We start from the raw sequence: 15992 nt of genomic DNA, 5'->3' as shown, positions 1-15992 counted from the left end.
CTTCCTCTCCCTTCTTCCTCTCCTCCCCTTTCTTCCTCTCCTCTCCTCCCCTCCTCTCCCTTCCTCTCCTCTCTCTTCCTCTCCTCGTCACAGTTGTAAGCTTCGTTTTGGCTGCTGTTTTCTGACAGAAGCGTTAATTGCACATGATGTGTTAAAGACCGTCGGAAAGATGAAAATCTGAAGATAATGACGTTTATTACAGCTTCTGGCTGATGAACGTGTAGTTCTGGTGATTGTTTATCGAACATGCAGTCTAACACTTAAACGTATCTGTGAACTCATCTCTTAAATGATTAGAAATGATGACAGATGTATCATAAATGAATGAAACACACCTGCAGACGTCGGCAAAACAAGCTAACGAGCGCGTCAACTTTCAGCAGCTGAACTCAACAATTCAAGCGTTTAGAAGAAGTGAATCACTGCTGCAGCTGAACAGCTTTAAAGGGTTAAAGCTGTTCTTGTACCTGTGCCGTTGAAGATGTTGTTGGATAAAGAGTTGTTCATGTTGTAGCCTGGATTCCTGTTCACACCAAAACCTGACATACTGACACACACACACACACACACACACACACACACACACACACACACACACACACACACACACACACACACACACACACACACACACACACACACACACACACATTATTCTCACAACTGTGATCCGAAAACAACAGAAGTGGAAGTAAAACAGATGCTAAAAATGTTTTTATGGAGAATAGAAAGAGTTTATAGACAATAATTCATATTGAACCATTTTAAATCAGTCTGCAGCTCCGTACAAACAACAACAAACAGGAATGCATGAAGGAGGTCCCGCTGTGGCGCTACCTGTTGATGGTGAAAGGCTGCCGTGCTTGCTGCTGTTTGGGCATCCCGATGATGCTGGGCGACGACCGGTTGGGGCTCCCCATGCTGCTCCTCCCACCTCCCCCCCCCCTCTCCACTCCCACCCCCCCCATCACTCCCCCCGTCTGCCCCGTCGGCCCCCCCACCTGCTGGCTGTGGTTCAGCACGGTCCGGGTGCTCATTGGTAGAATCCCCCTAAAGACAGGGGGGGGGGGGGGGGGGGGGGTATGATGAAGTTCAGATGGAGAAACACATTTATGAGACTCTATAAGAGGTTTATAACAATAAGAGACAGTTCATTCATCCGAAACACAGTGTGTGTGTGTGTGTGTGTGTGTGTGTGTGTGTGTGTGTGTGTGTGTGTGTACCTGCTCGGTGAGGGAGGCGTGTGCATCGTTCCAGTGTTGGCTGTACTGGCATGACTGGGGAGCTGGTTGGTAGATTGGTTCAAACCACTTCTACTTAACTGAGGCGCTGCACTGCTGTTCATACCTCGCATAGGAAACCCCAAAGCACCTAGAGAGACGGGGGGGGGGGGGCAGAGAGAGAGAGAAAATATGTTCATTCTCAAGAAACAGATTTCAGCGACACACACAGAGCTGTGATTGGTCAGCCTGTGCTTTCTCCTGATGGAGATCCTCTGCATCTCAAAGTAAATGAACTAAAGTAACAAAGTACGTGTGTGTGTGTGTGTGTGTGTTCTACTCACTCTGTGGGCCATATAAACTGGCTCCAAGCTGCGACAGTTGACCCGTCGAGGAAGCAGAGGAAGACGTCAGCATCTGAGGAGACAGGAAGCACCAACACGACGTCATCGCTTGTTTAGCGTGAATAAGAAATTTAAAAAACAGCCATGCACCTTTATTTAAATCCTATGCATCACTGAATCATATTACTGAGTACAGTTTGCAACAATAACCTCTCTTTGTTTATGTAATCCCAGAAAAGATAACAAAACGTGAAACATTAAACCCCAGAAGAAGAGTTGAGCACTCACATCTTTGTCAGGGCGGTGAGGAGGGAACATGGACTGTTGGGTGTAGTAGAGGCTGGAGTCGTCCGCGTAGTCGCTCTCTACACCTCCCTCCATAAACTTCTTCCGGTTAGCACCAAACATACCGCGTGTCACCTGACAAACAAGACAGGAAACGGTCACACTGAGTAATCGGCTACTTCCTGTCACACCTGCAGCGCGTCACTAGAGCTGTGGTTCAGAACAACGTCATGAGATACATTTAAGATGTATCAGCATCAGCAGCTGAACTCTGCATGCAAGTAATCCAACATGCACTCACACATTGTGTAAACCTGAAACATGCAACACAAGCAGGTATTCACTCGTGTCATCTCACACAAGCGAAACTTTGCAATCCTCTAAAAACGATCTTATTATTTACAGATTTGTTTTGTTGCTTTAGTTCCATGTTGGGTATCGTTTCTTTGATGCACAACGTGTATTAATAGTGAGGTGTGCATGAGCCTCCATCAGCTGTGGCTACTACAACCTTTTTAGCACTTTTAAAGAAATAAAAATGGTGTAATTATGTTGTAAATATACTTATATGTTTGGGATAACACACCACAGGTTAACCTGCAACACGTGACTCGTCTGAAGAAATAAATAATCTTTGTCTTCAATGATAATAAAACACTTTGGTCCGTTGTGATAAACAAAACAACGACTGGGTGTCAAACTGTTGGGCTCTGTTGTGATGAATGCTTTTCTGTAGATTTGAACAACAAAAAGTGAAACCAAAAAGTAAATAATAAATAAAACCATCTCTTGTTATTGTTAACGAACCGCTGCTCTGATTATGCATGCATTCATAAATTATCTTTATAATAACACAATTAATATTATATGTGAAAGAAGAGTTAGTTTGCACATTATAAACATAAAATCACACCATGTTCAAACCCTGGATACTGCACATGAGGTGGTGTGCAGATATAAATACAAATTAACTTTTGTTTACTACAGTAGATTAGTGATAGCTTTAGCCCACGGTGTAGCATCGACACCCGGTGAAACAACGACTAATTCAGCTCCTACACGCTTGTACTATTATATTTAAAATGTGTGTATTGGTGGAAACAGTGTGGTTCAGGTTAGAAGTTCCCTTAAACATTGTGCAACCGAAAGAGCAAAGTATAAACTCTACTGTTCTTGTTTGAAAGCAAACGTTAAATGTGCAGAAGTGTCGCAAAAAGATAATGCTAAAAATGAAGCTAACGCTAGCTCCGATAATCTCTTTGACTAACGTTAATTCCACCAATTAATTCACAAAACCTAGTCGTTTGCTTCACGGCACAAATAACCCGGTTAATTTGATAGATGTACATGATATGTATATGTACATTGGTATTTGTACGTGATAGCTATAAGCTAGCATTACCTTGTTAGCTGTAAAAATGTGTCAGGAGCTAACGTTACGTGCTAGCAGAGTAGTAGCACGTAAGCTACACAGCTAACTCTATAGGAATACATGGGAGACGCTAGCGTGAGAGCTAACACTTGCTACCAAGCTAGCTGGTCGGCTAACCCAGCACCGCAAGAACAACACAGCTACTGGAGACAGTTTTAGACCGTTTTAACACTATCTGGTGAACCGAGAACGGGGGTTTAGATGCGGTGAATCAGACAAGCCGTCGGTAGAGAGGAGACTGGTACGAAGGTTTGATTTGTTCGGGTTTTGGGCCTAAGAAGCCTCTGTCGATTAGTTCCTCCCCAAACAACAACAAAAAGCAGCGGAAGCAGACCGCCGGGTTTAATATCGTGTTCTCCGCTTCACATCCGCGGTCTGACTCCGTGATGACTCCCACATGAGTGGAGTTTTATTCAGAGAAGGTTCATGCGGTTGTTTGAGGAGAAAATAAATAAAAGGAATAAAACAAGGAGCTTACCGCATCAATCTTTCTTCCCCGCTACAATCCAAGATGGCCGTCATCTCTTCGCCAATCAGCAAGGATGCTGGGATGTGTGTCGCCTCTGACCTCTGAGGCTCCATCACTCTACTCTACTCTACTCTACTCTACTGTCTAGCCTCGGAGGCTCCATTACTCTCCTCTACTCTACTCTCTAGCCTCTGAGGCTCCATCACTCTACTCTACTCTACTGTCTAGCCTCTGAGGCTCCATCACTCTACTCTACTCTACTGTACTCTACTGTCTAGCCTCTGAGGCTCCATCACTCTACTCTACTCTACTCTACTGTCTAGCCTCGGAGGCTCCATTACTCTCCTCTACTCTACTCTCTAGCCTCTGAGGCTCCATCACTCTACTCTACTCTACTGTACTCTACTGTCTAGCCTCTGAGGCTCCATCACTCTACTCTACTCTACTGTACTCTACTGTCTAGCCTCTGAGGCTCCATCACTCTACTCTACTGTCTAGCCTCTGAGGCGCCATCACTCTACTCTACTCTAGCGCACGACTTCTGAACCTCCATCACTTCACTCTATTCTACTCTAAGCTGTATTGTGCTCTACTTTATACTCTACTGTCTGACCTAAGTCCTCCATTACTGTACTCTACATTGTATCATACTTTACTCTACTCTTCTCTACTTGTAATATCTGAAACTTTAGTCAAGTATTTGCCATTGGCACACAAATAAAATAAATAAAAAGTAAAGTAAAGTAAAATAAAATAAAATAAAATAATTTCAAATCATTTCAAATCATTTCAAATACACAAACCATGTGAACATAAATATATGACGCATCATCATATTTTAGGAGATTAAGTCAAATTAGATTCTGTTTTAATTTGGGCCAAATTAAATCAGAGATGAACTAAGAAGTCCCTGTAAAAATCCTGTTGACACGACAAACAACAGTTTTATAACTTATTGTTGTAATTAATTTAGATCATTTTCATTATTAAATGGTATTTTTCAGTTGATAATTTTTTTTAAAAAACCTCACATTTTATTACTTAGATTAAATGTTACAAACATATTAAATCTTAAATAAAGTGAAGATTATTAATATGTTTATTTCTTACAGCTGTTAATATCTGGAAAGTGATTAAAAGTAGTTTACTCTCTTTAAATGTGAAAACAAGTTTCTAATAAAAGGACTGAAAGTTAAATTGTCCGTGTCTCAGGATTAAAGAAAAATACAACAATTCAAAGAATCTAAAGCGAACCAGATAACCTAACAACACTTTACCACATGAAGCTAAAATATATACACACAAACACACACCAGGGTAATATTTTGACAGTGTGAAGGAACATTTCACCTTCTTATGATGTCCTGAAAAGAATAAATAGAAATGTGAGAAACAGAGAATAAAGATTACTTTCACAAAGGTGATTGTTTATTGTCTTTATGGATGCTAAACAACGAGAAGAAAAGAAAATCAACTGTTTTGTGTCAGACTTTATAAATAAAGTAAATATCCAGAGTCGTGAAACATGCCATATATTCTCGGGGTTATAATAACCCTGAGAGATGAGTTGGTTGAATCTTTTTAGAAATCCTCATGAAGTTGTTGAAGACTCATCATCACTTTATTTATTTATCACCTTTAATACAAACACGCTGCTTCAAAAATTACGGCAAATATAAGCAAGAAATATAAGTCATAAGAATACAAAAATAAATAAACATCAGCAAAAATTATGTAAAAACAATTATTTAAAAGTCTTTGGCTATAACATTACTACAAATTAAAAGCCAGATAGATTTTTATTTTCCTTTTAAAAGACTACGTCTTATTTTATAAACACCATCAACTGCAACCGGAAGCCGTCTGATCTCTACTGTATCTTACAGACCGTTTCTGATTGGACGATCACACTGACGCTCCATCGCACCAATTAACGAGCAGACAGGAGCCGCTACTGTCTATATAGTCACGGATTTTACTCAGATCGGCATTCTACGTCAATCACACGAATAATACCGAATCAACTATGTCTGGAAGAGGAAAAACCGGAGCCGGCAAAGTCAGAGCCAAGGCCAAGACCAGGTCCTCTCGTGCCGGGCTTCAGTTCCCCGTCGGCCGTGTCCACAGACACTTGAGGAAGGGTAACTACGCTCACCGTGTCGGTGCCGGAGCTCCGGTGTACCTGGCGGCGGTGCTGGAGTACCTGACCGCTGAGATCCTGGAGCTGGCTGGGAACGCTGCCCGCGACAACAAGAAGACCAGGATCATCCCCCGTCACCTGCAGCTGGCCGTCCGCAACGACGAGGAGCTCAACAAGCTGCTGGGCGGAGTGACCATCGCTCAGGGTGGCGTGCTGCCCAACATCCAGGCGGTGCTGCTGCCCAAGAAGACTGAGAAGCCCGCCAAGAAGTAGAGCCTTCAAGTCGCTCTTTCTAAACCCAACGGCTCTTTTAAGAGCCACCCACTCCTCTGAAAGAGATGAATCCTCATGAGATATTAATACGAAACTTATGTTTTAAAGTTTAGTTACACAAGTATGTATTTGACCCAATTACAGCCCAATAAAATGTTTAAATGTGGAAAATTACAAACATTTTATAATAATCCATCTCCCCATAACTCGTATCAATTTATTTTGTCAATTTTAATTGAACATGAAAATGTATATTTTGTTGATGTACAAGTGTTTGAGTGCATTGTGTTGAGTATTATTTGTTGATTATTTGCACGATAGAATATAATCAACAATATGACTTATGCATTTTATTGTTACTACAGATACAGTGGATCATCACAGTACCATGTTAAAATAATACAGCTAATAGTTTAGGTGTATTTGAAGTAATAGACAATGTAAGGAAATAAGAGGCAAGTACAACAACCGGTGTGTATTTTGAAAGGTCTTTCTGTAACCGGAAATGCAGCGGCTTGCACACGCTAGCTTGATAAAGTGATCGTGAAAAATGGCGGGCTGAGATGTCTTTTTGTCTTCAGTTACGTCCGCAAAATGCCTTTAAATACCAACGCTCTCAGTTAAGTTGTCCATCTTCAGTTCTACCAAGCATCTGACAAGATGAGTGGCCGCGGAAAAGGAGGAAAAGGACTCGGCAAAGGAGGCGCCAAGCGTCACCGCAAAGTGCTCCGTGATAACATCCAGGGCATCACCAAACCCGCCATTCGCCGTCTGGCTCGCCGCGGCGGAGTGAAGCGTATCTCGGGTCTGATCTACGAGGAGACCCGCGGTGTGCTGAAGGTCTTCCTGGAGAACGTGATCCGTGACGCCGTCACGTACACAGAGCACGCTAAGAGGAAGACCGTCACCGCCATGGATGTGGTGTACGCTCTGAAGAGGCAGGGCCGCACTCTGTACGGATTCGGAGGCTAGAGACCAACGACTGACATCAAGACAACACAACGGCTCTTTTCAGAGCCACCCAACTCTCTTAAAGAGCTCATGACCTGAGTTTATTCTTGTCTTATCCACGTTTCTCCATTACACTTGACTGCAGATATAAAATACGACCAATATTTATTGACATATATATATATATATATATACACATATATATATACATACACATATATATATATATACATACACATATATATATATATACATACACATACATATATATATATATATAGACATACACATACATACATACATACACATACATATATACACACACATACGTTTTCATTAACAGTAAACACGTCAAATAGTTGCGGTCAGACGTTCCTACAATAAAGTATACCATCAGTTAAGTAACCTCTATATCAATACTATTGACATCCATATCCATCAGTTATGATCTGTGTGAGAGCAGCTCTGTGACATCGGACTCCTCCCCGAGCTAACTCTGTTCTTTGTCCAATCTTGAAGTCCTGACAAACGATTTTGTACGTTTAAGTTGGATAAAACGTATATATGATATAACCATGCGACAACATGTTGTATTGAAAAAATACCTGGATGATGATGAAGTGTAAGAAACAATTATATTAAATAACAGTTTGGACATCACGTTCAGTTGATGATCGATCCTCACAGACAAACTGAATTATAGTTTACATGTAATAAATCAGAACTGGATCGTTCATCTATATTAAGTGATTAAGAGTAGACTATGTGCATTAGATGCAACACGTGTTTCTAGGACGGCAGCTCTTACAGGCGGGTGTGTGGCTCTTAAAAGAGCCGTTGGTGGGTGACTGGAGTCGGGTTAGTTTAAGCCCTCTCTCCGCGGATGCGGCGGGCCAGCTGGATGTCTTTGGGCATGATGGTGACCCTCTTGGCGTGGATGGCGCACAGGTTGGTGTCCTCGAACAGGCCGACCAGGTAAGCCTCGCTGGACTCCTGCAGAGCCATGATGGCGGAGCTCTGGAAGCGCAGGTCGGTCTTGAAGTCCTGAGCGATCTCCCGCACCAGGCGCTGGAAGGGCAGCTTGCGGATCAGCAGCTCGGTGGACTTCTGGTAGCGCCGGATCTCCCGCAGAGCCACGGTACCGGGCCTGTAACGGTGGGGCTTCTTCACTCCGCCGGTGGCCGGGGCGCTCTTACGGGCAGCTTTTGTCGCCAGCTGCTTCCTGGGAGCTTTTCCTCCGGTGGACTTACGGGCGGTCTGCTTGGTTCTGGCCATCTTGAGTCTTCCTCTCTTTACTCAAGAAAAGTAGTTGTGTTTTCTAAGCGACCGCGTCTCGTTTATATAGACGGAGCCGGCGTGCCGGCAACGCTGATTGGTTCAATAATATGCGCGTGACACTGCAGCTTAGCAATTGGATAAAAGCAAATTCAAAGTTCCCGCTCATTTAGTTATCTTGTGTTCAGCTTTTGAGTAGTAACACTAATGAAGATCATTTACAGATAAAATACGATATATGATACCTTTATTGCAATACAAGCTGAAATACAAACCATAAAGAATAAACACTGTTATACAGACGTGAATAATTACTCGAATATTGGCATTATTTGTATTGGAATTAAAACATTATCTAAATAAAATAGGTGCAATAATGTGCATCCAACCACTCAATCCGAATATATTGTATTTCTAGCTTTGTTTTTGCTTTTTATTTTATTATACCTTTACTGTTTCACAATTGTACTTTTTTTTATGTACACGATTTATTTATAACTATATATCATGTATCAGCAGGTGCTTCGTGTCTCTCACTCGCTAACTGTCCGTGCTGGATCTGTCCCGTTGTTTTAAAAAGCTAAATAAATTATTAGCATGACGTCATGCAGCTAGCTAACCTGTCTGGTGTACAGCTAGTACAGGAGCTTCATGTGCTGCTTCCTGATTGTGAGGTCATGCTGATCTGATATCAGCTCTTTGGCCTGAAGTTTCTCCTCAAAATTCAAAGTGGGTTATTTAATAATGACATCACAAATCTGAAGTTCAAAATGTATAGAGGGCAAATAATTCATAAATATTCCACCTGTAGAAATGGATCCTGTGCTTATAAACATAACAGTTTAACAGACTACATAGAGAAACACATCAGCAGTGGTGATTACTGTGTCGTCATTAGTAGTTAGTATTAGTTACTGTTATTAAGTACACACAAACTTCTCAAATGTCTCTCCAGCTGTTAAAGCCGACTGACCGTAGCCGCCACTAGTTCACGATAAATTCCATTAAATTAAATATTAGTCATATTTTATATCTGCATTCAAGTGTAATGAAGAAACGTGGATAAGACAAGAATAAACTCAGGTCATGAGCTCTTTAAGAGAGTTGGGTGGCTCTGAAAAGAGCCGTTGTGTTGTCTTGATGTCAGTCGTTGGTCTCTAGCCTCCGAATCCGTACAGAGTGCGGCCCTGCCTCTTCAGAGCGTACACCACATCCATGGCGGTGACGGTCTTCCTCTTAGCGTGCTCTGTGTACGTGACGGCGTCACGGATCACGTTCTCCAGGAAGACCTTCAGCACACCGCGGGTCTCCTCGTAGATCAGACCCGAGATACGCTTCACTCCGCCGCGGCGAGCCAGACGGCGAATGGCTGGTTTGGTGATGCCCTGGATGTTATCACGGAGCACTTTGCGGTGACGCTTGGCGCCCCCTTTGCCGAGTCCTTTTCCTCCTTTCCCGCGGCCACTCATTTCGTCAGATTAACGTTGGTTAAAAGAATGAAATGAGAACGGAGAGCGTCGGTACTTAAAGCACATTTGCGGACGTATTTGAAGAACAATAAGATACGTTAAGATCTCCCAATGATACGTGTATGAAGTTAGAGTGTGTACTTAGAGGCAGTTCCGGTTCCGATGTTTTCCTTCAAAATAAAAACAGACCATTGACAATAGCTAACATTCTGGTTTTACTTTGACATGGTACCATTTTGAGTTAACAGTTTTCCATTTCATGCATTATGATTTGTGGATGTGTAATTCATATGAATTTAGATTGACTTAAGGCGTGTTTGGCAGATTAATTATATTCATCATAAAAAAACTCAGCTTCTTTCAATTCATGTTCCTGATGTTTACTAAATATATTTATTTTGTGGTTTTGGTTTAATTACATTGGAGCGAGGATATCAGTCAAACAGTGATTACAATACTATATAATCTAATAATATATTAGATTCTTCAGTAGTGATTTAGGTTTGATTACCTTTTGATTTATGATTTAATACATTTCTACTCAATGATTTGATTGCTTTTATTTGTATTTTATTTTTTTACATTTGTATAATATTGTTTGTTGTATAGACATAAATAATAATTTAATTAATTTCATTTGAGCGATCAGTTTTGATTTGGATCCCTCTTAAGACCTCTAACAAAGAAAATGTGGAAGTGACTCAACAGATACACACACACACACACATATATATATATATATATATATATATATATATATATATATATATATATATATATATATATATATATATATATATAATTATTATCAGTTACACTAAATATATAAAACATTCATCTTTGTCTATCAAGAAAAAATAAACAGTGAATGTGAGACGTATACACCTTATGATACATAGTTACATGTCCAAGAAAGACAACATGCATTAGTCATGGTAAGTTGATTATTAAGTTAATACGTATAATACAAACAACTATATTTGTTATCGTAGTTAAGTACCTCATGCACATCACTTTGTGTACTCAGTTTAATAATATGGTGACTAAAGTTTTATTTATGGTTTTTGGACTATACATTTAGCTTGATTTCAGCTTCATATACAAAATAGCAGGGAAGGTTGAAATTAGTTTTGAGATTAAAAATCCACTTCTCCCTGAGAACTATGTTTTGAACAATGTGTTCTATTTATTGGTGTATTGTTCACTGATGCTTGATGGTGAATATTATTTTGATCACTTTGTTTATGATTTGACAGCAGTGTTTGATTTTGAGCACAGGTAAAACTGTTTTGAGGCGAAAGTTTCATTTTGCAAGAGGATTCAGAGGTTTTGTAAATAGTGCTTGAGGTTTTGTGTTTACAGTTTTGAGAGAATGGGTGACCGTTTCAAGAAATGTGTCTCAGCAATCGAGAAAAACTGTAATACAACACTCTAGTAAGAGTTTAAGTACTGCAAATAAAGTGTAGTTTGTTTTGGGAAAATGTACTACAGGCATTAAAACAATCTTGCTAATGGATTCTAACACACCAACTTATTAACTAAATCTTCATATAATGTGTCGTATGGGTCTCAATAAATATCTCATGAGGATTCATCTCTTTCAGAGGAGTGGGTGGCTCTTAAAAGAGCCGTTGAGTTTAGAAAGAGCGGTTGAGTTTAGAAAGAGCGACTTGAAGGTTCTACTTCTTGGCGGCCTTCTCGGTCTTCTTGGGCAGCAGCACCGCCTGGATGTTGGGCAGCACGCCGCCCTGAGCGATGGTCACTCCGCTCAGCAGCTTGTTGAGCTCCTCGTCGTTGCGGACGGCCAACTGCAGGTGACGGGGGATGATCCTTGTCTTCTTGTTGTCGCGGGCAGCGTTCCCAGCCAGCTCCAGGATTTCAGCGGTCAGGTACTCCAGCACCGCCGCCAGGTACACCGGAGCTCCGGCACCGACACGGGGAGCGTAGTTACCCTTCCTCAAGTGTCTGTGGACACGGCCGACGGGGAACTGAAGCCCGGCACGAGAGGACCTGGTCTTCGCCTTCGCTCTGACCTTTCCGGTTCCCTTACCACGTCCAGACATTTTGTAAATAGTGTAAGATTGCTTCGGCTGAATGAAGAAGAATATTTCATCGCTGTAGAAGCTCAGACTATAAAGGAACGTCTGCTCGCTCATTGGTGCGGTACATTAGTACGATCATTCAATCAGAGACGACTACGTCACCCAGCAAAAGCACAAGACTCCCGCCCGAAGTGCGAATTACAAAATAAGACATTACAAAAACACACATTACCAAAATAACATACAACTATAAAATGTATAAAGAATAACATTTACTATCATTTACATGATGAAATAAAAACAAAGTAATGAAATCATAATAATCAGCACATCATAATATTTTAAGGCTATTTTAACATGCATTTGAATAAAGTTATATTTAACATCAACTGATGAAGAGACCTTGCTGACCTCACCCTGAGTCAAAGTATGTTACTATGATAACTAAACATATATCATTCTATTATTATTATTAAGTTATTAATGTAAAAACATTTTTTACAGTTGCAGCACATTTGAAACATTTAATTCCTGATTTAATTTTTTTGGTTTTTAAAAAAGTGAGAAATGTCATCATGCAAGTTCTCAAAAATGATAATTGTTAAAGTGAGTAAAGCTGTGAAACAAACGCAGTAAAGTCAGTCTGTGTAGTTAAATATGTATAAAGTTGCCTGCAGAGAAAATACTCAAATAAAGTACCTCAGACGTGTACTTAAGTACATCACTTTGTATACTTCGTTCAATTTAATAGTAAAAATAATTTGGTGACTCAACACTTTGTACGGTTTTATTTATTTGTGCTTTTTAAACTATCTTCAGTTTAATTTCAGACTTCTAATCTATATTTGAATGAAGCTTATTGTCAGTTTGCTTCTCATTGTAAATAATTTATTTTATTGATATTTGCATTCAATGTATTCTTATATTCTGCATCTCAGTGTCTTAAAATGATGGTGTTTGAACTTATTAACTGTAATTATTTACATGACAATAAATAAACATATTTAATAACTAATATTTAGGACTTGTGCTCTTTTGGAGTATTTGGGTGGCTCTTAAAAGAGCCTTTTTTGGTTGCTGTGAAACAAACTTTGCAAAGTTTACTTCTTCGCTGGTTTCTTGGCTGCTGCCCTCTTCGCTGGTCTTTTAGCTGCTGCTGCCTTCTTCGCTGGTTTGGCTTTTGCGGCCTTCCTTGCGGTTTTCTTGGGTGAAGCTGCCTTCTTGACCATCGCCTTCTTCGGGCTCTTTGTGATCTTCTTCACGGATGTTTTCTTGGCCACAGCGGGTTTCTTCGCCTTCTTGGGTGTCGGCTTGGCTGCTTTTGGCTTCTTGGCGACAACGGCGGACTTCTTGGCGGCGGCAGGCTTCTTCGCTGCGACAGGCTTCTTGGGTTTGACGGCGGACTTCTTCGCCGCTGCCACCGACTTCTTGGGCTTCTCAGCGGGCTTGGCCGCCTTGAAGGAGCCGGTGGCGCCGCTTCCCTTGAGCTGGACGAGGGATCCTCCCGCCAACAGCTTCCTGACTGCGCGTTTGATGTGGGCGCTGTTCTGCTTCACATCGTAGCCCTGAGCGGCCATGTACTTCTTCACGGCAACGTAGGAGATCCCATTACGGCCCTTGGAGGCGGTCACCGCTTTCAGGATGAGCTCGCCGGCGCCGGGACTGGACTTCTTGCTCGGCTTGGCGGAGGCCTTCTTCTTCGGTGCTTTCACCGGGGTAGCCGGTGCAGGTGCTGGAGCGAGTTCTGACATTGTACTGTCTATAAATCTTCTCTGCTAGTCTGTTATGACTGATCGAAAACTCCGAGCCATGAGAGGAACTTAAACACACCATGAGAACCGTAGAGACTCAACCCAGCCTGCCTCTCACCAGTGCAGCAGGAAAACTGTGTCACTTGTGTTTTCTCTTCGCCATTAAATGTATAAAAAACATATCTGGAGGAAGAACTAAAGTATAAAATGTAATCTAACTAATAGCGAAGGAGTTTACCTTCATATGTAAGCCAAATAAACTTCAATACTTTTCTTAATTTTGATTTTAAAGTGTTTAAACGTCTCCCATCGTCTGCTGTGTGAAACGCTGCTGAGGGTCTTTTCCTCGTGATTTCTCTCCTAAATGCTTTAAAATGCATTAAAAGTCCAATAAAACGAGTTTGACAGTGAGAAGAGATGTTTGTTCAGAGATCCGATGTAAAAACACTTTACTCTTGTTCATATTTTTTCATTAAACGGAGGTTAATCTGGTGTCTGCAAACACACTCCTGTTGGAATAGGCCACTGGCTGAGTTCTCCACTTCCTGACACAGTGTGCCCTTTATTCATTAGAGTGCTATCTCCAATTAATGATAATCAATCATAGTTACGTATTTATAACAATCTGAAATGTGTTCTATAGATAGAGAAGAGCGTAAAGACACAAAGGTCTTAGTTACACAGCCCCTGACTTCCTCAGGTGATAGATGAGCTCCCATAGGGTTCAGAATTATTGATTCTAATATATAATTTATTTAGAATATAATTTAATGGATCCCATAAAGACTCTATGTCACATCTTTATTTTATTTTAGGCTGATATGATACATTATTTTACAGCATAATATGAAAGTATGAAAGCAGGTTCTCTGTGGTCATGAAAGATGTAAACATGAAATAAACAGCTCATCACTCCCAATCTATTTCAAAACAATGTTAGAATAATCATTATTAATCATCAGTTATTGGCTTAATACAATCAACACAAACCGCATGGAATATGACGCAATACAGACAGTAGCTGGTAGCGCTTTACATTGTTTCAATTGATTCTCAATGTAACTGGGTCTCCCCCTTGTAAATATAATTTACATTACAGTCATTTAGCAGACGCTTTTATCCAAAGCGACTTACAATTCACAGTCTATCACATTTCTACACTGTAGGTACAACTACAGGAGACATTTCGGGGTTAAGTGTCTTGCTCAAGGACACATCGACATGCGACTAGCCGAGCCGGGGATTGAACCGCCGACCCTCTGATTGAAAGACGGCCCTGCTATCCACTTAACCACAGTCGCCCACAATTTGTGTAAAAGTGTTACTTTATTCTTTTGTATTCATTTTTTATTCTAATTCAAATGTTTTTAATCATGCGATCCTTTATTGCAAAATGGCAATAGTCACATAATTGTGAAACCAATGTGCTGCAGTGCATTAAATCTGTGATGTTCAGAGGGATCGAAAAGGACGTTTTGTTGCGGGATTGTTTATTACAAACAACATAATGCAAAACACGCAACATTTTAAACTCAATTTCAAACAATATCAACGTATTTTGTTTAATTATTAATATTTATTTCTATTTAAATGTACAAAATCCAAGATTGGGGGCATTTTTATCGCGCTTTCAGCGGCTCTTAACATGCCAACGGTGAGCTGGTGACTGTGAGCTAACTGTGCTAACAGTGTTAACCAGAGGGTGGAAACCAAAGGGCGGGTACTACGGCTCTAAAAGGACCATAATGTACTAAATGAACATCATGCTGTATTGAAGAAGACTTGAAACTAGAGATTGAGACATAAACTCATGTTTACAATGTTTACTGAGGTAATAAATCAAGAGAGAAGTAGAGTCATCTTCTCATAGACTTCCATACAACCAGTATAGAAGTAGAGACAGTAGAGAATGCAGGTTTAACCCATTGAGGATATAAAACAGACCAAGTGGAACGAGCCCCTAGAGCCAAAGCTCGACTTGGCCTATCTTTTGCTATGTAAGATATGCTGTTTTATTTGCATTTCCACTAGTCTAACTAACCATTAACAGCACCTATCGGCCCACTAGATGGCGCCCTGAGGGCCCAGTGGTTGACAATATCTGGGTTACATCAGAGTACAGGGACACTGATCTACTATTATATTAAATACTGTCAGCTAATTCAGTGAGTAACTTGGTGTCGATTACGTAGAATTTATTATTTTTGTTTGTGCGAATGTTTCCACAAATGAGCAATTTCAATGAGACAATTTATTTACATAATAAATATCAAGCTAGTTTTACTCAGAAGTCAAATATGATCTTAAAAAATCTATGAAGTCAGGAAATTAGAGGCTGGAA

General features: G+C 40.6%; 7 protein-coding genes across 10 annotated transcripts in view; 2 read left to right on the top strand and 5 right to left on the bottom strand.

Annotated features, from left to right (window-relative positions):
• Window positions 1-3799, bottom strand: part of LOC306795812 (CCR4-NOT transcription complex subunit 2-like) — a 13504-nt gene extending 9705 nt beyond the window's left edge. For all 4 annotated transcript variants that reach the window (XM_079294454.1, XM_079294456.1, XM_079294455.1 and 1 more), the window contains exons 1-6: window positions 3760-3799; window positions 1853-1984; window positions 1565-1637; window positions 1224-1371; window positions 838-1050; window positions 468-547 (exon numbers count right to left, since the gene is read on the bottom strand). In XM_079294454.1, coding sequence (XP_079150580.1) covers window positions 468-547; window positions 838-1050; window positions 1224-1371; window positions 1565-1637; window positions 1853-1972 — 634 coding nt within the window. In that variant the 5' untranslated portion in view covers window positions 1973-1984; window positions 3760-3799. The remainder of the gene's footprint in view (window positions 1-467; window positions 548-837; window positions 1051-1223; window positions 1372-1564; window positions 1638-1852; window positions 1985-3759) is intronic.
• Window positions 3800-5756: 1957 nt separating this feature from the next.
• Window positions 5757-6675, top strand: LOC306795816 (histone H2A-like). Its single transcript, XM_079294461.1, has one exon. The coding sequence runs from the start codon at window positions 5777-5779 to the stop codon at window positions 6161-6163; it is 387 nt and encodes a 128-aa protein (XP_079150587.1). The 5' UTR covers window positions 5757-5776; the 3' UTR covers window positions 6164-6675.
• Window positions 6676-6823: 148 nt separating this feature from the next.
• On the top strand, window positions 6824-7135 carry LOC306795819 (histone H4; the record flags this gene model as incomplete). The annotated part of the gene is made up of 1 exon (XM_079294464.1): window positions 6824-7135. The coding sequence occupies one exon, from the start codon at window positions 6824-6826 to the stop codon at window positions 7133-7135; it is 312 nt and encodes a 103-aa protein (XP_079150590.1).
• A 433-nt stretch (window positions 7136-7568) lies between these two features.
• Window positions 7569-8418, bottom strand: LOC306795814 (histone H3.2-like). Its single transcript, XM_079294459.1, has one exon. It carries the CDS (start codon window positions 8387-8389, stop codon window positions 7979-7981), a length of 411 nt encoding a protein of 136 aa, XP_079150585.1. The 5' UTR covers window positions 8390-8418; the 3' UTR covers window positions 7569-7978.
• A 598-nt stretch (window positions 8419-9016) lies between these two features.
• Window positions 9017-9858, bottom strand: LOC306795818 (histone H4; the record flags this gene model as incomplete). The annotated part of the gene is made up of 1 exon (XM_079294463.1): window positions 9017-9858. One exon carries the CDS (start codon window positions 9856-9858, stop codon window positions 9547-9549), a length of 312 nt encoding a protein of 103 aa, XP_079150589.1. The 3' UTR covers window positions 9017-9546.
• A 1679-nt stretch (window positions 9859-11537) lies between these two features.
• On the bottom strand, window positions 11538-11921 carry LOC306795817 (histone H2A-like; the record flags this gene model as incomplete). The annotated part of the gene is made up of 1 exon (XM_079294462.1): window positions 11538-11921. The coding sequence occupies one exon, from the start codon at window positions 11919-11921 to the stop codon at window positions 11538-11540; it is 384 nt and encodes a 127-aa protein (XP_079150588.1).
• A 911-nt stretch (window positions 11922-12832) lies between these two features.
• Window positions 12833-13678, bottom strand: LOC306795813 (histone H1-like). Its single transcript, XM_079294458.1, has one exon. It carries the CDS (start codon window positions 13649-13651, stop codon window positions 13001-13003), a length of 651 nt encoding a protein of 216 aa, XP_079150584.1. The 5' UTR covers window positions 13652-13678; the 3' UTR covers window positions 12833-13000.
• Between the last annotated feature and the right edge of the window lie 2314 nt (window positions 13679-15992).

This window comes from Melanostigma gelatinosum, assembly GCF_949748355.1.
Source record: "Melanostigma gelatinosum genome assembly, chromosome: 22".
Classification (NCBI taxonomy): Eukaryota; Metazoa; Chordata; class Actinopteri; order Perciformes; family Zoarcidae; genus Melanostigma; species Melanostigma gelatinosum.
This window is presented reverse-complemented; position numbering and strand designations above follow the sequence as displayed.